Source organism: Bos javanicus, chromosome 9, assembly GCF_032452875.1.
Source record: "Bos javanicus breed banteng chromosome 9, ARS-OSU_banteng_1.0, whole genome shotgun sequence".
Classification (NCBI taxonomy): Eukaryota; Metazoa; Chordata; class Mammalia; order Artiodactyla; family Bovidae; genus Bos; species Bos javanicus.
Window position 1 is genome coordinate 32,384,805 of NC_083876.1, and position 26,987 is coordinate 32,411,791.

At 35.3% G+C, this 26,987-nt stretch overlaps 1 protein-coding gene and 1 long non-coding RNA gene across 6 annotated transcripts in view; one reads left to right on the forward strand and one right to left on the reverse strand.

Moving 5' to 3' along the window:
• The window catches only part of LOC133253787 (uncharacterized), a 71,759-nt gene extending 70,820 nt beyond the window's left edge, over positions 1–939 (reverse strand). Inside the window, exon 1 of the long non-coding RNA XR_009738433.1 lies at positions 873–939. This is a non-coding gene — a long non-coding RNA (uncharacterized LOC133253787). The remainder of the gene's footprint in view (positions 1–872) is intronic.
• The window catches only part of CEP85L (centrosomal protein 85 like), a 148,000-nt gene that overhangs the window by 3,325 nt on the left and 117,688 nt on the right, over positions 1–26,987 (forward strand). For 4 of the 5 annotated variants that reach the window (XM_061427461.1, XM_061427459.1, XM_061427462.1 and 1 more), the window contains exon 2: positions 19,193–19,354. In XM_061427461.1, coding sequence (XP_061283445.1) covers positions 19,193–19,354 — 162 coding nt within the window. Of the gene's footprint in view, positions 1–19,192; positions 19,355–26,987 lie in introns of those variants that run through there. The other variant, XM_061427463.1, reaches the window with a different exon arrangement.

A 26,987-nucleotide genomic window follows, 5' to 3' on the forward strand; every position in this document is an offset into this window, starting at 1 on the left:
AAACTAGACTAAAGAGAAAACCAAAGATAATACAGAACCAGTTTTAAAAAATGGGAGAAAACTTTTCTTTTTAAGGTAATGGCAATTAAAACAAGTAGGAATAATTAGTGGGTATGGTAAGTACTGAACTTTGGACCTTTGCTGTAGGATTTAATTTTGCTTTGGCTTTATCCATAGTTTTTCAGCTTTGCAAAGACAACTGTTATAAATGAAAATAAAATGAGTATTTTCTTAACATTCCCATGCAAAGATCAAGCAAAAGTGCCCCTCCCCCCCGTTTTGATTGGCAAGTGTGGTTAGAAAGCTAATTTTATTTTATTTTCCTTTGCCTGCTTTTATTTTAATTTTTTCAAACTTTCAACTTTTTTTTTGGTATTGGGATATAGCCGATTAACAATGTTGTGATAGTTTCAGGTAAACAGCAAAGGGATTCAGCCATACATATACATGTATCCATTCTTCCCTAAACCTCCTCCCATCCAGACTGGCACATAACACTGAATAGAGTTCCATTAGCTAGCTATACAATAGATCCTTTAGGGTTATCCATTTTGAATACATAGAAAACTTAATTTTAAGTAGAACATGTGTTATGTTTTTTATGATTTGGTTGAGTGTATTTGAGAATACTCCATTATTCAAAATGTATAATAGTTTCAAAGTTGGATGAAAGCTGGATTATTTCCCTTAGGTTTAAACATCTAGTATGATATGGTGATATTTTGAGTACTTGCACTTAGTTATATTGAATTTGTTGCTTTTTATAAATCATACTTTCAAAGTATTAATATATTTAATCCTTAAAACATTTGGAGGTAGGATAGGACAGTTTTAAAGTCTGCTAAAATTAAAATGTTATAGAAAATACTCACCCGATCTGAAGAAGTGTCATTTGAGTGCCTCGAGCCTTAGTGCCTTACTGCCTCTCCCTAGTTGATGCCTGGCTATAAGGTGTTTAGTGATGTCATAATGATGGTGGTAGTAACTGGTATGATTATGTCAAATACTAAGTCTTTCTGTGGTTTTGAATTAAATGAACCCAAAAGTACAATGATACCAATGAAACATAACTCTTCTGCCTAAACTCAGTTGAGCATGTTCTTTTATAATAGGCTTTCAGGGATGAGTGGTTAATCTCAGCTTTAGTAATGACTTTTGTGAAATGAACCTGATTATTACTGATAGCTTCTTGGCTTGATGAAGGTGGTAAACTAATCTGAGGCCAGGAAATAAATGGTGAGTTGACAGCCTCTGTTGTGAATGTTTCTGTATGTTGAGAACAGAAGGTATTTTACAGTCTCAAGTTTCCTGACTGGATCAGATGTGTCTGTGTGTACTTGAGAAGATGAAATGAAGGCTCTCAGATTTTACTGCATTTTATCTTAATTAGTTCCCTCAAATTGTGTATTAAAAGTGAATAATGCAATCATTTAGATACCTTCTAAAGGTATAATGATATGCTAATTATTATTATTACTTTAAGGATATATATATTTACACTGGCAAAATAATATTCTACAGAGTGGGATTTATTGTATACGGTCATTTTAAGAATGAGGATGATCAACATAAAAGAACATCAAATTGCTCTTCATACTAATATTTTACTTGCATTTTCTATTTTTCTTTAAAAAAAATTCATTGTTACCTAGCATAGTGCTTGGCACGTACATAACTACTTGGTAAACTTGAGTCATTCTTTCAGTATGTATTGTGTGGTAGGCATTGTACTGGCCTCTGGGAGTGCAACATTGAACAGGAACGTTCCCAGCTCCAAGGGAACTTACATGCTAGTAGGGAGGAAACGGTTTGTAAGTAAACCAACAACATGATGATTCAGCTAATGTTAAGTACTATGAAGAAAAGGGAGCTGAGTGAGATGATATAGGATGGGTGGATCTGGGTAGACAAGGCCTCTCTGAGGAGGTAACATTGCTCTGAGACCTGAGTGATGAGGAGCCAGACATTAGGGCAGGAGTGTTTAGGCAGAGGGTAAATAAACAGCTCCAGGCTAGAAATGAATTTGGGGAATTTGAAGAATATCAGTGAGTCTGGAGCATAGTGAGTGACCAGGGATATGAGGTGAGGGAGTCCTGTAAGAATTTGAAAGAATTTTAGGTTCTATTCTATGTGAGGGGAAGGCAGTTTTGGATGGTTAGGGAGATGACTGTTCATTCTTTCACTTAGCACACTGAGTGCTACTGCAAGGCAGACCTTGTTTTTTGTTCTACGTACTGGGGAGATGAAGCAGACGTTAGGCGTTGATAGATCACTCCTGGCTGTTTCGTGGGAGGAGGAAATTGTGGTGGGATGCAGAAAAGATTGGTAGCAGAGAAACTGGTTGATAGGTCACTGCAGTTATTGGGTGAAAGATGATGGTTTGGATTAGGGTGGTAAGAGTGGACTGGAGAGAACAGAGTGAGTCTGGAATATACTTGAGAAATCGAGCTAACAGGATTTACGGATGGCTTGGAGGTGGCAAATGAAGAAAAGAGGAATCAAAGATGAAGTCTTAGTGGTGGCTTCAGTAATTGTAATGGATGGTAGTGTCATTTCGTAAGGTGGGGAAGGTGAGGGAGTAAGTAGAATTAAGAGTTCTGTTTTAGTCCCGGATGGAGTTTGAGTTGTGTTTTAGAGGTTCAGGTGAGATGTTGGGCATAGAAGTCTGGATCTCAGTGGGGAGGTGGGAGAGCTGGAGGTAGAGAGTTTGAACATGGTGTTTAAACACGATCACATAGAGTATCCAGAAGACAGCAGAGGTTAACGTTTTCTAGTCAGATAGAGGAAGAAGATCCAGCCACAGAGAGACCGTGAAGGAGCAGCCACCAGTGAGTAGGAGTGAAACTGGGAGAGTGTAATGTTCCAGAGGAGAGAAGACTGAAGGAAGGAGTCAAGAGTCAAAAGCTAACCTTCTGGAAGAGTCAGAGTCACATGCTTCCAAGAGGCCAAGTAAGATGTGACAGGGAGAATAGATCAGTGCCACTGTCTAGTTTCAGTGAGAGCTTTAAAATGTTTAGACTAGTAGGGATTAAAGATCCTCTAATCCAATCAGCCCATTTTATTGGATTTATAAGATTGGTATATAAGTGCTTAGTAAGTGTTTGGGTGGCTTTCTTTGCCCTTACCACTTAATCAGGCTAGGGTGACCAAGTGTTTGGGTTTGCCTGGGACATTCAGTTTTGAAACTAGGGGTAGTGTCTCCTGGAACTCCTCACGCTGAACAGTTGGCTGAATCTTGACTATAGGATTCTGCCAAGGGCATCTGAACTGGGTAAAGCTTTAAATTACTTTAAAGAGATTTTAAATTACTTTAAAGAGAGTAGATTTAAGATCAGGAAGTTTTATGCCCTCTTTATATAGTAGATGTCTTCATTGCTTTATTGATGCTGTTTCAGTACTAAAGTTCAGAATTCTGAAGTGAACTCTAGTTTTTGACTAACCTTCTGAAAGAATGGGATGAAACAACCACCTCAGAGACTACATGGACTACGTATCATGTAAAGTGTAAAGTTTTCTATGAGGTGGTTTTACTGTCGTGTAGAGGCAGAGATCGTGTGTTTATAGATCACAGTCAATGAACATTGCTTTATCATGACATTACTGAAGCTTTTTTGAAGCTTTTTCATTAATTCTGCACATCCTATCTCCTTTTAAGAATAATGTACTGAGAAGTTTGACTGGAAATGAAGTTTTTAAATTTGGGGGTGTAATTTTATAAATTTTGTCAAAACTTTATTTTGGAGTGTTTTGAAACTGAAGTTCTGTTTTAGTTTTGGCTCTTAAGTATTGGAAAATTAAAGACTGAGAAATAATGAGCTTACTCTGCTTTCATTGAAGACCAGTGGCTATGTGAATTTTCATTAGGTCTAGCAACTTTATTTAGCAGTGTTTATTTTTATTGGGACTTTTATTTCTTCCTGGGAGCTGATGATCCTTCTTAAGTTTGGACTTAATTTGCTACCATGTAGAATATTTTCTCTATTAATTGATATTATGAAATAGTTGCATTCAAAGACAGAGGTAAACCTCTCTGGAATACCACTTGTTATATTCCCTCCTGTTTATAGTGGTTTTATTTAAAAAAACCTCTTACTAGTTTTTAATCATACCTATTTTTTCCAGGTTATAGATAGAAACAAAGGCTTTTTGAGAGACTAAATTAGTTATGTGGCCTTCATTCCAAATAGCTCCAAAAATACTGTTTTGAATACAGCATTTCATGTAACCAGAATATAAGATAGGATATCTGTGGCCTCTCCACATATGAAATCAACAAGCACATAAAATTTTTTTCATAGAAAGAGATAGTCTTACCTATATTGTTTGCTACCTTAACCCTCCTGAGTTCCTTGTCTTACATGATGAGAATATTACTGGTTTGGATTCACACTTTTTACGTGAAAGGTGAACCATTTATTTTCATCTGATCTTGGCCTTATTGAGTTAATTTTAACCTCAGCTGGAACCAACCTAGTTTAAAGCTCTTCCTTGTTATACTCAAATTGCAAATAAGAAAATTTAGAACCACATTTGAAGACTATATAGTGTTATAACTTTGGTGGTAATGTTTTTAAAAATTAGTTTTATTAATAATTTTAGTACTAATACTAATAATAGTAGTTTTAATAATAATAGTTAATGAATAACTTCCAGATATCATTTTTATATTTAGAATGCAAAGAATACTAGCTGCTAATTATTTAAACTTCAGTTTATTGAAATCCTTAAATGCAGGAAAGCCAATTAACTTAAATTGAGGTGGATTTTTTTCCCCCCAGTTTGATTGAGATGTAATTGATATATAACATTGTATTAGTTTAAGGTATACAATATAGTGAATGAAATATATATATATATTTCAAAATTATTACCATAATAAGCTTAGTTAACATCCATCACCACACATATTAATAGTTTTTTTCCCTTGTGATGAGAACTTTTAAGATTTACTCTCTTAGTAACTTTCAAATATATGGTATAGTATTGTTAACTATAGTCATAATGCTGTACATTATATCCCCAAACTTATTTATCTTATACCTGGAAGTTTCTGCCTTTTTACGGCTTTCATCCTTTTCTCCCACCCTCCCACTCCCTGCTCCTGGAAGCCGCCAGTCTGTTGCCTGTCTTTATGAGTTTTGTTTTGATTCTGTGTGTAAATGAGATTATACAGCATTTGTCTCTGGGTATTTATTTGACTTAGTGTGATGTTCTCAAGGTCCATTCACCTTGCAACAAATGGCAGGATTTTCTTCTTTTGTGGCCGAATAATATTCCATTCTGTACAAACACAGTTTCTTTAGTCATTCCTCTGTTGATGGGCCCTTTAGTAGTTTCTGTGTTTTGGCTATTATAAATAATACAGCAGTGAACACGGTGGGGGTGGGGTGGGGGATGTAGATATTAATATCTCTTTGGGACAGTGATTGTGTTTTCTTTGGATGTATACCCAGAAGTGTGGATTGCTGGATCATATGATAGTTGTATTTTTAGTTTCAGTATGGGGAGCCTCCATACTGTCCTGTGGTGGCTGTACCAGTTTACATGCCCACCAATGGTGTACAAGGTTTCTCTGTTCTCTACATTTTTGCAAACACTTGTTATTATGTTTTTGATAGTAGCCATTCTAATAGGAATGAAGATCTCATAGTGGTTCTGAATTGCATTTCCCTGCACTTAGTGATCTGAATCACCTTTTCACATGGCTGTTGCCCTTGTATAGCTTCTTTAGAGAAATATTTATTTAGTTCCTTTCCCCATTTTAAATCAGATTATTATTATTATTATTGTTTTTCCTATTGAGTTGTGTGAGTTAGTTCTCTCTTTTGGATTTTAACCCCTTGTCAGATAGATGACTTGCAAATATTTTCTCCCATTCAACAGATTGCCTTTTCATTTTGTTGATAATTTCCTTTGCTGTGCAGAAGCATTTTAGTTTGATGTAGTATACTTTTTATTTTTGCTTTTGTTGCCTTTGTTTTTGATGTCAAATCCAAAAAAAACATTGCCAATTCTGATGTCAAGGAGCTTACCCCATGTGTTTTCTTCTAGGACTTTTATGGTTTCAAGTCTTACATTTTTTAACCCAATGAGTTGATTTTTATATGTGGTGTTAGATAAAGTCTAGTTTCATTCTTTTGCATGTGGTTGTCCTATTTTCTCAATACCATTTATTGAGGAGAATATTCCTGGGCCTTTTATTCTGTTCCATTGATCTATGTGTCTGTTTTTATGTTTAGCCCTTTGAAAAATATCTTTGCATATTAATTCAGTTATCACAATAGCTCTAAAAGATAGACACTATAATTTTTTCTCCTCTTTTTACATATGAAGAAATGGAGGCACAGATTGGCTAACTGACTTACTCAAGATTTCACTGCTTCTGAGAGTGGTACATAACTCGAACCCAGGCAGTCTAGTTTCATAGTCCACATTTTTTCCCACTATGCTATGCTATTAATTCTATAATTAAAGAAAAATTAAGGTAATTGGAGTCACTTACCCTAGAGATAAACAGTACTGAATTGAAGTAGAAGAGTGGGATGAATAACAGATACCTCTATGGTATTAGCTTTTTGTCACTTTACCTAGGTATTCTCCAGTGGGGTGCAAGATTTTCTGTTTCTCTTTTCCTGATTACTATTAATGTGGATATTTTTCTGTGTTTTAATCTTCTATTTAATTTTTTGGTGACTTTTTTAGTGCCTTTTATGATTTTTGAAGATTGTTTTCCCCCATTTTTTAGAAATTTAGGCCAACAGCCCCTCAAATCACTTTTAATTATTAGTTTTTTTCTCTTTTTTTTTTTTTAGCTGCCTTGGAAAATATTTACTGATCTTTAAATAGATGCTTAAATGTACACTGTCTCAAGGGATAGCTTAAAATTTCCTGGATTTTAAAATAGACTACCAACCCACCCCCCAACCCTGTTTTAATCCTTCTAAAAGAAAGAATATTTTTAAGATCTAATTATAAACCTTCCAAAATTTTATTTTATACTAGGAGCATTTATTGGTTACCCAGTGGTTATAACACTGCATTTATTGAGACCCTGTCTTAAATGTGCAGCTCTGTGCTAGAGACTAAAAAAAGTTGCCTTTCACTGTTCCTATTTGGTAAGGAGGAAGAAAGTCATATAAATATGAGTTAATATAGATTAGTAAATGTTGTTATGGTATTTTAAATGATATATTGGGAGAGTACAAAGTAGTAGTTATTTTAATACTCCCTGGAAGAATCAGAGAAAACATTTAGAGCAAGTTAATTCTGAATCGAGACTCTTAAAGAAGAGAGAGAGGAGAAGTAGCTTGGAGTCAGAAAGGACCTGATCTCTTTGGAGGCAATGGTTAGGTATGTGCGGCTATAGAGTGTTGGGAGCTGGAGCTGGGGAGGTAGGAGTTGTAAAGTGTTAGAAAATGAGGTTGCCAGTTGATGAAGAACTTTGCCAAAGTTAAGGAGTTTGAGTTTTATTTAATATGCAGTAAGGAACCCACAGACTTTTGTAAGCAAAAGAATGATGTAAGTGTATTTTCTGATAGTAGGGTAGAGGCTGGCTTGGGCAGCCGCCGCAGCAGGAGGTCTGTCTAGCAGTTGAGCCAGAAGCCATAATCTGTGACAGTGGGAAGGAGAGGAGAGACGTAATTCAGTGAATACGTCTAAAATGGACTGAAGAGGTTCAGAAACTGATTAGACATATGAGATAAGGAAAAGAAGGTTTTTGGTTGTGTTCCCTGGGTTTCTTTCTTTTTAACTTGGTTTCTACTGATAACAGAATGGGGCAGTTGAAGGCTACTGTTCTGAACTTTGTGCAGAAGTGCTTTGTACTTGTTAACATTTCAGAGATGTTATATCATGAGATTTGTTTATCTTATGTCAAATAAGGGTAAATATGCTTTGATATTTTCCATTTTGTTCTGTTTTATTAAAAAGAGTTGGTCTCAATGCACTGAATGGTGATAACCTGCATTTAAGAAAAACACTGTACTTTGTATTCATGGTTTGTATTATATATTCAGCTTTTTATTTAAAACTATAAATCTGCTTTGTCAATTTTGTTTTTCGGCTTAGTGTTGTCATTTTTAAAATTCAGTAAGGTTAGTTCTTCTAAATGCAGTTACAGTTATGTTAGCATATTATGGAAGACTTGATATTGTATGAATTTTTGCTTCCAATTTAGAAAAGAAGCTTCAGAAAGAATATATAATAGATAACTTATTCATTTGATGTTCATCTTCCTGTTTTTTCCAGTGTGAGAAATATTAATAGTTATTAAATAAGTTAATATTTAATATTCTATTTAGTATTTAAATACTGGACATTTAATATTTAATGTATTTAGTATTCTATTTAAAATAATCAAAATTGGTGTTAAAAAATGTAACATATTGTCTTCCAAAGAGAAGTCCCAATGCACGGTGTCTTGGGAATTTTTGCTGTTCTTATAGAAATGCTCTTTCCTCTAGGGAGAGCAGATTCTACATAGTCATTCAGTTACTGTAATATGATAGGACCTAGGTAAGATTTTATTTCAGAGATCACTGAGCCTTATTTTAAGTTATTTTTAAAGTGCCCATATCTAGAAATTGAGTAACTCCCGTTTTAGTAGTGTAGTCTTATAACAATTGGGTGAAAAAATTTTCCTTATATCACTTGGTAAGCGCATTCATGTCATGTCTAGTTCTGACTGCTTTGTGATTCTGGATTATGTTGACTAGAGATACAGCATGTCATTCTTCTCAAGTTGAATTCATTCAATCTGAATTAAAGCTTAGAATGTTATTTTAATCATGACATTTTGTTAATTATCTCCAGTGTTCTAGGCATATAAAATACCGTGTCCTTTAAAAAAACTGTAGTTATATTTAAAGGAGGAGACAAATGTGAATGCAGCCTGGAGGAGATCAATTTCTATAGATAATTTGGTCATTTCATGATTCTTCTGCCATTTTGGGAAATCTGAATGAATCTCTTGTTCCTTTAAAAGGAAAAGTTTAGCAAAAATAAGAGCATTGTGATACTATCATAAGTAAATTAAAATGTCTTACTGATTTAAAGGAATAAGATGCCATTCTGAGTAGGACATGTTTTCCCCACTGACTGATCAAATACTTTGTCTGACGTGATTGGACTTATGCTTTCTTTTCCTAAAGTTCTTTTGATGAGAATGCCTTCCTATGAAAAGTGCACCAGTCTTTTGTCAGAATGTTTGAGTTACTTTGTTTCCCCCGTAGACTCTCCTACAGCTTTAAAAAGCTTCCTGATTTGTTTCTGCTACTGGACTAAATTAATTGTGGTATTATTGATACAGACTTGTAGCTATCAACCAAAACAAAGAACCAGTCTGTTCTAAATTCTTTATTTTGAATTTGAAGAAATTTTTTTCCTTTTAAATGTAGAAATCTAATTCAGTTTATGAACATTAATATGTAATTTTGAATTTTTGAACAATTTTTCAAAAGTTATGGTACTTTGATTTACATGGTAGAATGTACCCATTTTGTTCCAAAATAGGCCATATAAGTTGGGTACCCTTTCCAGGAAAACATATCTCCAAAGGCTTTCATTAATAGTTACTTAGCACACGTATAGAATCGCTGAGGTACTTAATAACTAAATTATTTGGTTTGTTATTGGTGGGGTTAAGCATTAAAAAAACCCCTATTTTTCTGATTATTAAAGTAATAATACAAAGCATAAGAGTCAAATTACTGATAATCCTACCATCTAGGAAAAACTACAAGTAGTATTTTGATGTACTTCTTTCCAGTTGCTCTGTGCATTTTTTGTTTGCTTGACTCTTTGCTGTATATATGCTGGCTGCAGCACTGAGTCAAGTCTGGAACACTGGTCCCTGCCCTTAGTGAATATTACTACAGTCTAGAAGGAGGACAGATACTTGCACAGATAACTTTTAATTTGATATAGTGAATGCTAAGCTAGAAACAGGCAAAAAAACGAGTTCAGAGAATTCCTAGAAGATATGAAATCTGAGGTTATTTTTGAATTTCCCATTTATTGTATTTTATATCTTACTTAGATTGATAATATAAGCATTTTAGACTTTTATATCTTCATTATTTTAATGGCCTAGATTCTGTTCCTTTCTCCCTTTTGGGGTTTATTTGTAATAGTTCCTTATTAGAAATAATGCTTAAAGAACATTCCAAAGACCCATTCTCCCAAATGTTGGATTCTTTTTTTCTTGAGCTTCGTTGAGATATAATTGATAAATTGTAATGTATTAAGGTGAAAAAGTGATGATTTGGTTTGTGTGTACATTGTGAAAGGATTCTGATTAGAGTTGATTAACATATCCATCACCTCACTGTTTACTTTTTTTTTTTTTTCAGTTGAGAACATTTAAGTTTTATTCTCTTAGCAAATTTCGCTTACACAGTGTTGTTAACTGTAGTCATTGTATTCTACATTAGATTCTAAGACTTAGTCATCTTATAACTGCAAGACACCCTGCCATTCTCTCCCAGTTTCCCCATTTCTTGGACCCTGACAACTACCATTCAACTCTCTTTGAGTTCAACTCTTGTTTTTTAATCCCACATGTATTATACCGTGCACTAGTCATCTTTCTTTGTCTGGCTCCTTTCACTTAGCATAATGCCCTCCAGGTTCATCCGTGTTGTTGCATATGGCAGGATTTCCTTACATTTTATGGCTGTATAATATTCTGCTGTGTGTATGTGTCTTTGGAAAAATGTTATTCAGATCATCGTTTATTTGGATGGTTTTTAGCTGTTGAGTTATATAAGTTCTTTGTATGTTTTGTGTTATTAACCTCTTATTGGATATATGGTTTGCAGATATTTTCTCCCATTCCATAGATTGTCTTTTCTTTTTCCTTCTTCCTCTCTCTTTTTTAAATTTTCTTAACTGTTCAAAAGCTTTTTAATTTGTGCCATGCTGTGCTCAGTTGCTTCAGTCATGTCCAGCTGTTCGCAACGTTATGGACACAGCCTGCCAGGCTCCTCTGCCAGAATTCCTCTTGCCATGAAATTCTCCAGGCAAGAATACTGGAGTGGGTTGCCATGCTCTCCTCCAGGGGATCTTCCCTACCCAGGGATTGAACATCTCCTGCATTGGCAGACAAGTTCTTTACCACTAGTACCACCTGGAATGCCCTTAGTTTGATGTAGTTCCATTCATTTATTTTTGCTGTTAGTGTCAAAATCCAAAAAATCATTGCAAGACCAATGTTAGGGAGCATATCTGTATAGTTATTCTAGGAGTCTTGTGGCTTTACGTCTTATGTACAAGTCTTTAATTCATTTTGAGTTCATTTTTGTGTATGGCGTAAGATAGTGGAATAGTTCATTCTTTTGCTTGTGGCTGTCCAGTTTTCCTAACACCATTTACTGAATAGACGGTCCGTCCTTTCCCCTTGTATATTCTTGGATCCCTTATAGTAAATTAATTCACTGTGTATGCATGGGTTTATTTCTGGGCTCTCTATTCCATTCCATTGATCTGTGAATCTTTTTAAATGACAATACTGTTTTGATTACTATAGGTTTATAGTATAGTTTGAAATCAGAAGTTTGATGCCTCCAGTTTTGTTCTTTTTCAGGATTGAGTTGGCTATTCAAAGTCTTTTGTGGTTTTAGTTTTTTTTTTCTATTTCTGTAAAAAAATGCTTTTGAAATTTTTATAAGGATTGCATTGAATTTGGATTGCTTTGGGTAGTATGAACAATTTAGCAATATTCTTTTGATTCATGAGCATGAAATATCTTTCCACTTTTGTCTTCTTCACTTTATTTCATCTCAGTGTATTCTAATTTTTGATGTACAAATCTTTTACCTCCTTGGTTTAATTTACTTCCAAGTGTTCTTTTTGATGCAGTTTTAAGTGGGATTGTTTTCTTAACTACTAATGTCTCTTTTCAGTAGTTTGTTAGTATATAGAAACACAACTGATTTTTGTGTATTAATTTCCGTATGCTGTAAGTTTATTGAATTTGCTGATTTGGTTTTTTGGTGGTTTTTTGTATGAAGTATGTCATGTGCAAATAGAGACAGTTTTACTTCTTCCTTTCTGATTTGGATGCCCTTTATTTCTTTTTCTTGTATAATTGTATAAATGCTCTGGCTAGAACTTCCAGTACTTTATTAATAAAAGTGATGAGAGTGGCTATCCTTGTCTTGTTCCTGATCTTGCTCCTCAGCTGTTCACTGTTGAATATGATGTTAACTGTGGGTAGTTATGTATGGCCTTTATTGTGCTGAAGTATGTTCCCACTATATCTAATTTGTTAAGAGTTTTATATTGAAAGGATGTTGAATATTGTCAAATACTTTTCCTACATCTGTTGAATTGATATAGATTTCTGTGCTTGATGTTGTTAATGTGGTATATCACTTTTATTGATTTGCACACGTTGAACCATACCTGCATCTTTGAAATAAATCTCATTTGACCATGGTGTTTGGTCCTTTTGATGTACTGCTGAATTAGGTTTGCCATTATTTTGTTGAAGATATTTGTATCTATGTTATTGGGGATGATGTCCTGTGATTTTCTTGTAGTGTGCTTATCTGTCTTCAGTATAGGGTAACAATGATTTCTTAAAGAGCTTGGAATTGTTCTCTCCCTTTCCATTTTTTTTGAAGAGTGTGAGAATAATTGGTATTAATTTTTTAAATGGTAGGATTCCTCATTGAAACCATTTGGTCCTGAATGTATCTTTGTTGAAAGATTTTCGATCATTGATTTCTAGTAATCAGTTTGTTCGGATTTTCTTTATCTTCATGATTTAGTCTTGGTGGGTTGTATGTTTCTAGGAGTTTATTCATTTTTTCTAAGTTGTCCAGTTTGTTGGCTTATGATTGTTCACAGCAGTTTCGTATAATCTTTGTATTTCTATGTGAGCAGTTGTAATGTCTCCTTTTTCATTTCTGATTGTATTTGAGGCTTTTGTTTTTTCCATAGTCGTTCAGTTGTCAGCTTATCTTTTTAAAATAGCGTTTAGTTTCATTGATCTTTTCAGTTGTCTTTTTTAGTCTTTATTTCCTTTATTTCTACTCTGATTCTTATCAGTTCCTTGCTTTCTTTTTTTTTTTTTTTTTGCTGCATTGCGTGGCTTGTGGGATCTCAATTCCCTGACCAGAGATTGAACTTGGGCCATGGCAGTGAAAGCCTAGAATCCTAAATTAGTTCCTTCCTTCTACTAACTTTGGTGTTTGTTCTTCTTCTGGCTCCTTAAGGTATAAAGTTAGATTGTTCATTTGAGCTTTCTTAATGTTGGCATTTATCACTATAAATTTACGTCTTAGAACTGCTTTTGCATTCCATAAGCTTTGGTATGTTGTGTTTCCATCATTTGTCTCAAGAAATTTTTTTATTTCCATTTCACTCATAGTAATTTAGGAGCATGTTGTTTAATCACCACGTATTTGTGAGCTTTCTGTTTTCTTCTTTAAATTATTTCATACCATTATCATTGGAAAAGATGGCTTGGTATGTTCTAAATCTTAAATGTAGTGAGACTTGTTTTGTGGCATAAGGCATGATCTGTCCTGGAGAGTGTTTTATGTGCACTCAAGAAAAAAAAATTATATTCTCTTTCTATCTCTATATAACTTAAGGAGTAGATTTATTGTAAGGAATTTATTCATGTGATTATGGAGGCTGGCAAGACCCAAGATCTGCAGGCTGAGTCAGCAAGGTGGAGACCCAGGGAAGTCAATGGTTTAGTTCCAAATTGAATTTGAAGGCCTGAGAACTGGGAGAGCTGAATGTAGAGTTTCATTCTGAAGGCTGAAAGGCCTGAAGTCCAGGAAAAGCTGATGTTTCATTTCCAGTCCAAAGGACAGGGTAAAGCCAGTGTTCTGTTTTGAAGACCTTAAGATGGGAAGAATTCTCTCTTTATTGGGGGTGTGTCAGCCTTTTGTTCGGAGAAGGCAATGGCACCCCACTCCAGTACTCTTGCTTGGAAAATCCCATGGACGGAGGAGCATGGTAGGCTGCAGTCCATGGGGTCGCTGAGGGTCGGACATGACTGAGCAACTTCACTTTCACTTTTCACTTTCATGCATTGGAGAAGGAAATGGCAACCCACTCCAGTGTTCTTGCCTGGAGAATCCCAGGGACGGGGAGCCTGGTGGGCTGCCGTCTATGGGGTCACACAGAGTCAGACACGACTGAAGTGACTCAGCAGCGGCAGCAACCTTTTGTTCTATTCATACCTTTAGCTGGTTTGATGGAGGCCCTTCCACATATGGAGGGCAATTTGCTTTACTCAGTCTACAATTTAAATATAAGACCAAAAATAGTCTCATAGAAACATCCCAATATGAGGACACCTCATTGTCCAGTTATGTTGACACATACAATTAATCATCATACACATTAATATGTTGTTAGAGAGTTTTCAACCATGCAGGGGAATTCCATGGTGGTCCAGTGGTTAGAACTCTAGGCTTTCACTGCCAAGGGCCTGGGTTCAATCCCTGGTCAGGGAACTAAGATCTCATAAGTCAAGCAGCATGCCTCCCCACCCCGCCTCCCAAGAAAAAATATACAAATAAGCTTGTCACTGAGTCCAAGCTCATATAACTGGCCAATAAATTAAGAGATGAGTTGTTGAGGCAAGGAGTAGTGACTTTATTTGGAAAGCCAGCAAACAGATGATGGTAGGCTCATGCCCCATAGAATCCTCTGGCCTGACTTAGAATTCAGGCTTCTTTTATAGTTAATGGGGAGGGAGTCAAGTCAGACATTTCGTGGTTCTCATCAGCTTTTGGGGCTTTCCCCAGTGACTGAGTGGTAAAGAACCCACTCTGGAGATATGGGTTCGATCCCAGGTTGGGAAGATCCCCTGGAGAAGGAAATGGCAACCCACTCCAATATTCTTGCTTGGAAAAGCCTCATGGACACAGGAGACCTGGTGGGTTCAGCCCATGGGGTCTCAAAGAGCTGGACACGACTGAGCAACTGAACAACATCATCATCAGCCTTTGGAGGGGATGTGTTAGCCTCCCTGTAGTTGTTCAGGGTGGGCCTGGCCTAGATGTTTCCTGTGAGCTGAACAGAGGTTGTTTTTTTTTTTTTTTTACCTTAATGCTCATTATCTGGGAGATTTCCCGGAGATGGGTCGTTATAAGGTGCGTACAGCTTATAGGCAACCTCCCTTTAGTGATTAACTTGTAATAGAATATAAAAGGTTCTTTGTTATTACAAACTGAGACTGTTTATTCTGGAAAAAGAAATCCAAAAAGTTACTGGTATTGGTAGTCCACAGAAAATTTCGATAATGCTGCCATGAATTTTCAGATTTAGAGCAGCAGTACTCGCTAGTATGTGCTCTAGGATGAACTAGAATTTCTTCTGAATAAAGGAATGAATTAACATGCTGGCTAGAGTTACTCATTTTGAATCAGCTGAACTTTAGAGAATATTTACAAATTAGAATAATTTTTTTTTTTACTCTAGATCAGGGATCTGCAAACTATGACCTTTCGGTCAAATCTAGCTTTTCATCATTTTGTAAAGTTTTATTGTAACACAGCCACATCTGGTCTTTTGTCTGCTACTGCCTTTATGACAGTGGTGAAAGTTTTGATAGAGATCAGATCAGATGGCTTGCAAAGGTGAAAATACTAATCTCTGACCTTTTACAGATGTTTTGTTGAGCCGTTCTTCCTGGTAATAGTTAATGATTTAAGCTAGGAACGTCTTCCTAGCTTCTGATGATAATACTGTATCATTTTTGGTGGGTTTTTTCTCTGTTTTTTTTTTTTTTTTTTTATCCCCATTACTGGTGTGTCTGTGTGTGTACATGGGGCGGGGGAATTTATATCCTTTCTATATACAATTGGTTTCCTTGGGTCAAGATTTGTTAACAACAAATGGAGTGGAGTTGTTGTGGGTTAAATATGTAACACTACTTTATACTGCTCAAAATAGTTACATTGTCTAAAAACAAGTGTATTTCCTTTATTTCAGGGGTCTTACCGCAGCTTTTATAAAATTGTTGACCAGGAATCTGTTGAATTTACATATCTTGCTCTGTAACTGGTTCCTTTCAGAATCAAATGCTGATGTAGCCTGTGAATGAGTAAAAGTAATCAGCATTTTCTTCTTAAGATGATAGTGTATAATCATCATCATTATCATCCCTAGTGACAGAGTAAATGTTTCTCTATTTGTTTCTTTAGTAAAACATTGTAGTTAATATCAGCATTTAGATGTGGAGCTCCCTGAAAGCTCCTTTTTCCGTATGTGTAAATGTACAGTCTCTTCTGCAGCCATGGAAGCATACTATATAAGCAGCAAGTGCTTTTCTCCCATCCATACTTAACGTTTTGGATGTCACTACATGTTAAAAAAAATAGGTCAATAAAATTATTTTTAGCACTTAAGTAGTATCAACTAACTTACAGACAGTGTTTTGTTTCTAGGCATTTATTTTTTTATTTAAAGAAGTACTGTCCTTGTGCTTATATATTATTATACTTCTCTGTTATTTTTTTTAATAAAAATTCCTAGTAGGAGGTCTTATGTTGAAATTTAGGTACATGTTGAAATTGAGATACCTGTTTTCAGATGTTCTAATTTTGAAATGCTCTATCAATTTATGTACCCATAAAAGTATGTGGACGTTTCCTGCACTTTGACATTGGTATTTCAAATATTTGCCAGTGGTATTTAATGTTATAGATGATTTAAAAGTCTAAAAATAGAAGCATTGTTGTCTTTTTCATTTCATTATTACTAAGGTTGGACATCTTTTCATATCTTTATTCGCCATTTCCATGTACTTCCAGCCTATTTATGCTCTTATCTGCTTGCTAAGTCACTTCAGTCATGTCTGACTTTTTGCGACCCTATGGACTGTAGCCCTCCAGGTTCCTCTGTCCATGGATGGAATTCTCCAGGCAAGAATACTGGAATAGGTAGCTGTGTTCTACTCCAGGGGATCTTCCCCACCCAGGGATCGAACCTGCGTCTCTTATGTTTCCTGCATTGACAGGAGGGTTCTATACCACTAGTGCCACCTGGGAAGCCCATGTTCTTTATTCCTAAAAAAATATTTCTCCAACTAATAGGTTTGCACTTGGGAGAGAAAATAGTGGGCTGTTTTTCCTTTTTGATAATGGTTTAGATAGGACTTGGAGTTCATTTAAATGGAATATTATTAATACCTGAGGAACTGTTTAAAGGAAGGATGTTTGGTGCAGATAATAGACAGATCACAGTAGAGCACTTTTGGTGACAGAACGCCTTCACTTGGTGCTTTAATATGTGAGTGCCTAATCAGATGAATTAAGATAAACCCAGTTTTGAGACTGATGTAGAATCTACAGTTTTCACTTGTTCTGGACCTCAAAGCTGGTGGAAGTGTTTCTTTGGCTACCATTTTTTAAACTTGAGTTAATTCAAACTTAATTTATAAATTGCATAGAAATAGAAAATAAAATAATTTGATACAGTATTTTATTAAAACTAAAGCTTTAATGTTGGGGTTAATATGGTAGAAAATAGATTCTGGTTTTATTATTAATCTCTTTATATGTTTTGATATTAATATAGAGTGTGTCTATTATAAATATGGTAAAATAATGGTGATTAATTGTCTGGATGTGTTTGTCATTTTGTGATTCTTGAGTTTATTAAACTGCTAGAAAGTTCTCCTTGCCTGCCAATTTCGATAGCATGTAACATGATAATTCTGTAAAGGTGTCTTATTTCACATCATGATGATAAGTGCCTTGTCATTTCTCCATTACTTGGAAGCAACTGCAATTGCAAACATAAAACCCAATGGGAGCATTATAATTATGTGATAATAAGTCTGCTTTAAGGTAGCTATTCAGGTCATCTGTAATGTGCTTATTACTTTTCAAGGGTATAATTGAAATGAAGTCTCAAAATTCTTGTACAGAACTTAACACCCACAAATAAGTCTGCAGTCTTCAGGTTTAGAGTCACTGTGTTGAACATTAATAAAGATATGTACTGCTATAGCTTTTGTATAAATTTCAAGATTTAAAATTGCTTTCAAATTACTATAAGCATTTTTCAGTGCTTATCCTTTATTTCTGTTCCTAATTGTTAACAGGCTAGTAGTAAATAGTTCACAGATTGACCCTGGTCCATGGTATATTTTGAGACATTGTAGATAAGAAGGAATGAACAAGAAGGTAAAATGATGGATAAATCAGGTAAAGGCAAATGTCAGTTAAGTAAAAATGGGCAACATAAGTGAAAATGAAGTTTAAGAGAACATTGAAAGTGATAAATTAGCTGAACAGTGAAGATTTATTGTAACTCAAAAGGGAAAATTAAGAGCCAGGAAATGCTCTGGTGTTAAACTTTTATTGAAAGATAACTAAAGAAATAGAATCAATTAAAATAATGCAAAATAATTTTAAATTTTAAGTGGTTAGGCTATCGTAGTAGAAAATAGATTGTTTTGACTTTCCAGCTTCCCTAGTAGCTCATCTGGTAAAGAATCTGCCTGCAATTCAGGAGACCCTGGTTTGATTCCTGTGTAGGGAAGATCCTGTGGAGAAGGGATAGGCTAACCACTCCAGTATTCTTGGGCTTCCCTGATGGCTCAGCTGGTAAAGATTCTGCCTGCAATGCGGGAGACCTGGGTTTGATCCCTGGTTTGGGAAGATCCCCGGGAGAAGGGAATGGCTACCCATTCCAGTATTCTTGCCTGAAGAATTCCATGGACTGTATAGTCCACGGGTTCACAAAGAGTCGGACACGACTGAGTGACTTTCCATAAGTGCATTCTACATGTATTGTCATGCAATATGCTTTGATTAGATTTTTCCTGAGTCCTAGTTCTCAGATAATATCTGTATATGGGATCACAGATGCCTACCTATCAAATATTACAGAGCAGAGTACTAACATTTCCATACAGATTGATGATAGAGTTGACATTTTACATCAGACAGTAGTTCTGTGTTTAAAAGTTCAGTATCTGTAAGCAGAAATCAGATATCTTCAGTCAAAGAAAGCTGCTAAGTCAGCGTCGAATTTGTATATGTCTGATAAGTAAGTTTATTTGGTGACTCATAGATATTACTGATCTATTTGAGTTATTTTTGGCAGAAAATAAGCTTTTTATCTTACTTGTATTTTTTTTTAACAAGGCCAAAAGATGTCTTCTACCTACTCATAGACATTATAAATTTATTAACTTTTTGCATATTTTCCTTTGTAGGCCCAGATTATTCTTCATCAGCATGGTTACCTGGTAATGAATCATTGTGGCAGGCCACAACTGTCCCATCTAACCAGCGAAATAGCCATATCAGGAGACATAGTATAGCTTCTGACAGTGGTGATACTGGCATTGGAACTTCCTGTTCTGACAGCGTGGAAGGTGAGTTAAATTCTTACTGGTTAGACATGAAGCTTTGTAGAATGGTTGTAATTGAGAAAGCAAGGGACATGTCTTATTGTTCCAAACTAAAAAATTATAAAATAATGTTTGAGTATTTAGTAATATTCAGTGTTGTTGTATATCAAATGAAATTGTTCTGATCAGATTAGTTTTTCCTTCCTTCATTTTTAAATTAAACTTTTTATTTTGAAATAATTGTAAATTCACACGTGATTTAAAGAAATAGTACAGAGATGCTAATGCAACCTTCAGCTCATTGCTCCCCCACCCCTTGGTCTCTTGCAAAACTGCACTGCAGTATCACATTGATAAGGTCAAAATACAGAACATTTCTCTCACCACAGTATACCTGATTCTGTTCATACCCACTTTCCCTCCCACCTCTTCGTAACTGTTGGAAACCACTGATCTATTCTCCATTTCTATAATTTTGTTTGTCATTTCAAGCATACCCTATAAATTGTACCATACAGTATGTAACTCTTTGGAATTGGCTTTTCTCTCTGTAGATTTATCCTGGTTGTTGTGTGCATTAATAGTTCCTTTCTTTGTATAGCAATGGTGGTATTGGAGAGACCACATTTTGCCTAACCATTAAACCGCTGAAAGACGTCTGGGTTGTTTACAGTTTGGGGCTTTTAGAAATAAAGCTGCTATTATAAACATTCATGCATAAGGTTTGGTGTGAACATACGTCTTCGCTTCTCTGTGGTCAGTGGCCAAGATTGCAGTTGCTGGTCGTATGGGAGCTGCACGTTTAGTGTTTAAAGAATCCGTCACACTGTTTTCCAGAGTGACTACTGTGTTTCCATCAACAATGTAAATAGAGCAGTATGAATAATCAAACTTTCTCTTCAGCCTTGCTAGCCCTTGGTGATTTTTATTTATTTGTTTTTTTCTTTGGTTTTTAAATTTTAGGTTTTCTGGTAGGAATGTAGTGATATCTCATTTTGGTTTTAATTCTCATTTTTTTTTTAAAGGTTAAAAATGTTGAACATTTTTTCACAGATGTTTATTTGCCATCTATCTGTTCTGTTTGTTGAAATGTTCTTATCTTTTGCTGTTTTCTAGTTGGATTTCCTCCATTTTTATTGTTGAGCTTTGAGTATTCTTTGTATATTTCAGACACTAATCCTTTGTTGGCTATTTGATTTGTAAACATTTTCTTCCAGTCTGGCTTGTCTTTCATCCTCTAACTGTGTCTTTTGCAGAGCAACAGTTTTTAAGCTTGTAAATCCAGTGTATCAGTTTTTGCCTGTATGGATCATGCTTTTGGGATCAAGGCTAAGAACTCTTTGTCTAGTCCCAGATCTTGAATATTTTACTTTTTTCCTCTTTTTTTCCCCCCTAAAAGTTTAATCATTTTATATTCTGTAAGTCTGTGGTCCATTTTGAGTTAATATTTTTATAATGTGTATATGTTTGGGTGTTTCTGAGAACACTCTTAGGCTCAGTTATTTGCTGGAACTCAGAAAAGATATTATACTAGTGGTTATAGTTTTTTTTACAGCCAAAGGATACTGATTTAAATTAGTAACAGAGAGGTAAAGGGCAGGGTCCAGAAAACACCAGGTCCAAACTCCCAGTTGTCCTCTCCCAGTGGAGTTGTGTGGACAGTAATTAGTTCTCTCAGCAGTGTTGTGCGAGGGCACACACAGTGGCAAGGCCCAATCCTTGGTGTTTGGGATTTTTACTGTGGGTAGGTTATATTGATATGGTTGAATGCCTGTAGCATGACCTTAGTTTCCAGCCTTTGAGAAGTCAAGCTGACCTTACGTGGTTCAAGACTCCTACCATAAATCACATTATTAGCATAGACTATATGCTTGGAGTTACCCAAGGTCCCCAGGTAAACAAAGACACTCTTATTAGGCAGGGTGTTTCAAGAATTTAGAGGTTACATCTTAGGAGCCAGACAAGGGCCAAACCTTTCTTGGAATGTGCAGTGTGTGGAAAACCCAGACATGCTGATCCTTAACTGCACAGTGTGAGATTTAGATTGAGGTTTATTTTCTTTGCAATATAAATCTTGAAACCAGAATAATATCCACTTACTTTTTTTTGAAAATTGTTTTAGCTATTCTGGTTGTTTTGTTTTTCTGTGTAAGTTTTAAGTAATTTTGACTATACAAAAAGTCTTGCTGGGAACTTAATAGGAATTATGTTGTCCATATATCAGTTTGGGGAGAGTTGCCATCTTTACTCTGTTGAGTCTGCTAATCCATTAAAATGGTATGTTTTCCCATTTATTTAGATCTTATTTCATTCACCAGTGTTGTATAGTTTTCAACATACATGTCCAGTACATGTTTTGTTAGATTTATAGCTAAGTATTTCATTCTTGGGAGAGTGAATGTAAATGGCATTTTATAGTCCAAGTTTGGTACCAGTGTGTTAGTTGTATATTACAAGATTGCTGAACTCACTCTTTCATTCTCAGAGGGGTTTTGGGGGTTTATTTCTTGGATTTTTCTCTGTAGATAGTTATGTCATCTGTAAGTAGGAGTATTTTTCCTTTTGATATCAGGATAATACTAGCTTTCTAAAATGAATTGGGAAGTGTTTCTTTCTATTTTCTGGAAGAGATGGAATAGAGTGGTTTTAATTCTTCTTTAAATGTTTAGTAGAATTCTTGTGACACCATCTGGGCCTAGGAATTTCTTTTTTTTTTTTTAATATTAATACCTTAAAATCATGAATTAAGTTTCCTTAATAGTCGTCGTTCTTCACTCAGTCATATCTAACTCTGTGACCCCGTGGACTGCAGCACACCAGGCTTCCCTGTCCTTCACTATCTCCCGGAGTTTGCTCCAACTGATGTCCGTTGTGTCAGTGATGCCATCCAACCATCTCATCCTCTGTCACCCCCTTCTCCTCTTGCCCTCAGTCTTTCCCAGCATCAGGGTCTTTCCAGTGAGTCAGCTCTTCTCATGAGGTGGCCAAAGATTTGGAGTTTCAGCTTCAGCATCAGTCCTTCCAATCAATATTCAGTGTTGATTTCCTTTAGGATTGACTGGTTTGATCTCCTTGCAGTTCAAGGGACTCTCAAGAGTCTTCTCCAGCACCAATAGTGCTAATAGTCATAGAACTACTCAAATTATCTTTCATGTTGGGTGAGTTGCAATAGTTTGTCTTTTTGAGGAAGTAGATCATGTTGGATGATGGTGTTGATTTTTTTCTATATCCTTGATGATTTTCTGTTGAGTTGTTCAGTTGTTGAAAAAAAAAGTATTAAAAGTCTCAACTGTAATTGTGGATTTGTACATTTAATTTTTTAGTTTTATAACCTTTTGTTTGATATCTTACAGCTCTGTTGTTCAGTGCATATGCAATTAGGATTGCTATATATTCTTGGTGGGTTGTCTCTCTTATTATTGTATGATGTCTTTCTCTGTCTCTGGTAATTTTTTTGTGCTGAAGTCTACTTGGACTGCGAGGAGATCCAACCAGTCCATCCTAAAGGAGATCAGTCCTGGGTGTTCATTGGAAGGACTGATGTTGAAGCTGAAACTCCAATACTTTGGCCACCTGATGCGAAGAGCTGACTCTTTTGAAAAGACCCTGATGCTGGGAAAGATTGAGGGCAGGAGGAGAAGGGGACAACAGAGGATAAGATGGTTGGATGGCATCACCGACTCAATGAACGTGAGTCTGGGTGGACTCCGGGAGTTGGTGATGGACAGGGAGGCCTGGTGTGCTGTGGTTCACAGGGTCGCAAAGAGGCGGACACGACTGAGTGACTGAACTGAACTACTTTATCTAGTTTAATATCTTCTACTTCCTTTTGATTAATGTTTAAATGATATATATTTTCTGTTCTTTTACTTCTAACTTGTCTAAACATTATATTCAAAGTTAAATCATTATTAACAACGTACAGTTGGGTCATGGTTTTTAATCCACTTTGCCAGTCTTTGTCTTTTAGTTGGTATATTTAGACTATATATAATGTAATTATTGATGTATTAATACTCAGATTTTCTGTTTGTTCTCTTTGTTTTTGTTTTCACTTTCTTGGCTTTCTCTGGGTTACTTGAACAGTTATAGAATTCTACCTGGATTTAACTATAGTATTTCTAAAAGGGTATCTCTTTGCATAGCTCTTCTAGCAGTTGCTCTAGGTATTATATGTTATATATAATGTGGATATATAATATAAAAGCTTATGTATATATAGCTTACCATTTTAACATTTGGACTATAGAAGCATTTTCTCCCTTTATATCCTTTTATGTACCCCATTTATAATAAAATTATTTCAGCTCTTTCCTTTACATATAACCATAACCGCATCAGACAGTGTTATAATTTTTATATCATCTGTTAAACATAATCTAGGAAACTCAGGAGGAGATAGAGAACCTGCTATGTTTACTCATATTTTTGCTTCCTGTGTTCTTCCTTTGTGTTGTTCCAAGGTTCCATTTTATTGGTTACATTTGGTTTAGAGGATTTCCTTTAGTCAGTTGTTTAGGATACATTTGCTGGCAACAAATTATCTTAGTTTTTCTCCAACTGAGACTGTCTTGGTTTCACCTTGATTCCTGAAGGATGGTTTCAGTAGGTATACAATCTGCCTAGTTTGACAGTTCTTTTATTACTTGAAAAGTATTGTCACTTCTTTCTGACCTCCATGGTTGATTAACAATGTTGTGATAGTTTCAGTTATACGGCAAAGTGTTTTCAGTCCAGTTCAGTTGCTCAGTCGTGTCTGACTCTTTGTGACCCCATGGACTGCAGCACGCCAGGCCTCTCTGCCCATCACCAACTCCCGGGGTTTACCCAGACTCATGTCCATTGAGTCAGTGATGCCATCCAACCATCTCATCCTGCCGTGCCCTTCCTCCTGCCGTCAATCTTTCCCAGCATCAGGGTCTTTTCCAATGAGTCAGCTCTTCGCATCAGGTAGCCAAAGTATTGGAGTTTCAGCTTCAACATCAGTCCTTCCGATGAACACTCAGGACTGATTTCCTTTCGGATGGACTAGTTGGATCTCCTTGCAGTCCAAGGGACTCTCAAGAGTCTTCTCCAACACCACAATTCAAAAGCATCAATTCTTTGGCGCTCAGCTTTCTTTATAGTTCACTTTCACATCCATACATGACTACTGGAGAAACCATAGCTTTATACATATACATGTTATCTATTCTTTTTCAAATTCTTTTTCCTTTTAGGTTGTTACATAATACTGAGCAGAGTTCCCTGTGTTGTGCAGTAAGTCCCTGTTGGTTATTCATTTTAAATATAGTAGTGTGTACATATCAATCCCAAACTCCCTGTTTCTTCCCCTGACCCATCCCCCTTGGTAACCAAGTTCATTCTCAAAGTCTGTGAATCTGTTTCTGTTTTGTGTATAAGTTCATTTGTATCATTTCTTTTTAGATCACTGCATATAAATGATATTATACGATGTTAGTAAACTAGTTTTCAAAAGATGAAATGATTTATTCTCATCAGTATGGTGATTAAGAGCTATAGCTTTGGTTAGACCTGTTATCAGTTAATTATCTGTGCAATCTGGAATAAATTCTCATTTCTCTGAGCCTGAGATTTTTCATCTTCAAATTGGAGATAATATTTTTTAAAAGTCTTATGGAAATTTAATAATATGACTTTTAAATTGCTTAGCACGGTTTCTTTGTATTACCATCAGTACTTTAATAAATAAAGTGATTATTCTCCTTCCCCGGACTCTTACTTTTTCTCATGTCTCTTCAAATTTTCCCTCCCTGGGAAGGTTCCCTGAAACAGTGATACTTCTGTTGCCACTGTCACAGCTTTGTACCTACTACCCTGCTTTACTTTGGGTTTGTTATTTGTTGTTTATTGCTTGTTATTTGGGTTTGTTATTTATTGTTTGTATCATAGAATAGGGACTGGTATAGGGACTAGTATGGACTGGGTGCTCGATTTTGTTCAATGAAACGATGCATATATATATGTGTGTATGTGTGTGTGTGTGTGTGTGTATATATGTGTGTGTGTGTATATATGTATACGTATATAGAGAGACTTTCAGTTACAGATTCTTGTTTTAGCCTGCTTTGTACTTGGTATTTCTGAGATTGGTGCCTCTTTGATATTTCCCCAGAGAGATGGACTCCCTGTGCTGCATTCCCAAGACTTATTTTTTCAATAGTTACCACACTAAATTTTCTGTCTTCTGAAATTTTGTTGTAATCTCTTATTGCTGATGGTCCTATATTATTCATTGCCATGAGTTTCCACTTTATTACTTTTCTGTTATTTCAGTGGGTTTTAGAGGGGGAGAATGTAACTTTGTGAACTTAGGCAATGATCTTGAACAAGAGAATTTGTCATGTAGATATAAATGAGAAAAAATAAAGAGAAAAATAATTAAAAAAAGATTGTAAAACTTTTCCTTAGTGTCAACTAGTATGTGTATTTTTTCTATTCCCCCCACCATGATTTTAAAAAAGGTGAAAAATGCACATTTTTAAAAAGCACATTTAAAATGAAGTAAATTTATTTTATATGAACATAATTTTAAAAGCAAATTTGTATTTCAAGTATTAAATTTATGGGCTTTGAAAATTTTGAATTCATTTAGCATTAAATAGAGGAAAAGTAAAATTTCCCTTTATCTTCTGTCTTCTGATCCTTGCTTTGTTGTCAGAGGTCACAAGTGCTATTAGGGTATTGCATGTTCTTCTAGATATTTTGTTCTGTGTTTATTCACATACACACAAACTTTAGAATAAAACTGGATCATCCCATATATACTTGGTAATTGGCTTTTGTATTTTTTAAGTCTGTATTGGAGTTCTAAAAAAAGAGTTTGTTTTCTTTTTTCATTGTGATATGAGTCATATAAGCTAAGGCATACTACCCGAGGCTCCTAGAATTGCTCTGTTCTCCACGGAAATCCAGCCATTGAGATAAGCCGAGGACTGGGTTAGACCCAGGAATTCAAGGGTTAGGCAGGCTTACATGGGGGCTTTCTTCACGATGCTTTGAAAATAACACACAGAATGAATCAAAGTCCTCCTACCAGTTTACAACAGAATCAAGCAACAAATCAGAGAAGAAAACAAACTTATAATCTCTATTAGATATTGAGATTTCTCTAGCACATATATCAACCTAAGTACTTTTTAAAAACACATGCTTATTTGGAAATTTAGTACATGATATAAAAACAGCATTTCAAAGTAGTAAGGGAGGATTAAGCCTGAAAAAAGTGTTATTAGAGCCTGACCTCAAACTGTAAGAAAATTAAATTTAAAATGGAGTAAATTTATTTTATATTTTTACATTAGAAATATTCTTAAGCCATACAACACAGATTTTAATAGAAATTTAAATTTTGAACACTGCTAAAAGCTACTAAATATAAAAGGAAACATACTAGGAAAAAAATATTTGTAATCAAATTAACAGGAAAATAGTATCCTTATTTAATGCACCCAAATAGGTGTTTATCTATAAAATTTTAAATATTTAATAATTTAAAAATTTCACAGATAAAAGAAATACATAATTCATGTAAAAATTACAAATGGCCAATAAACATCAAAAAGATGATCAAACTCAGTCATAGTGAAGTGAAAGACTGTACAATTAGATACCACTTTCACCAGTGAAATTGCCC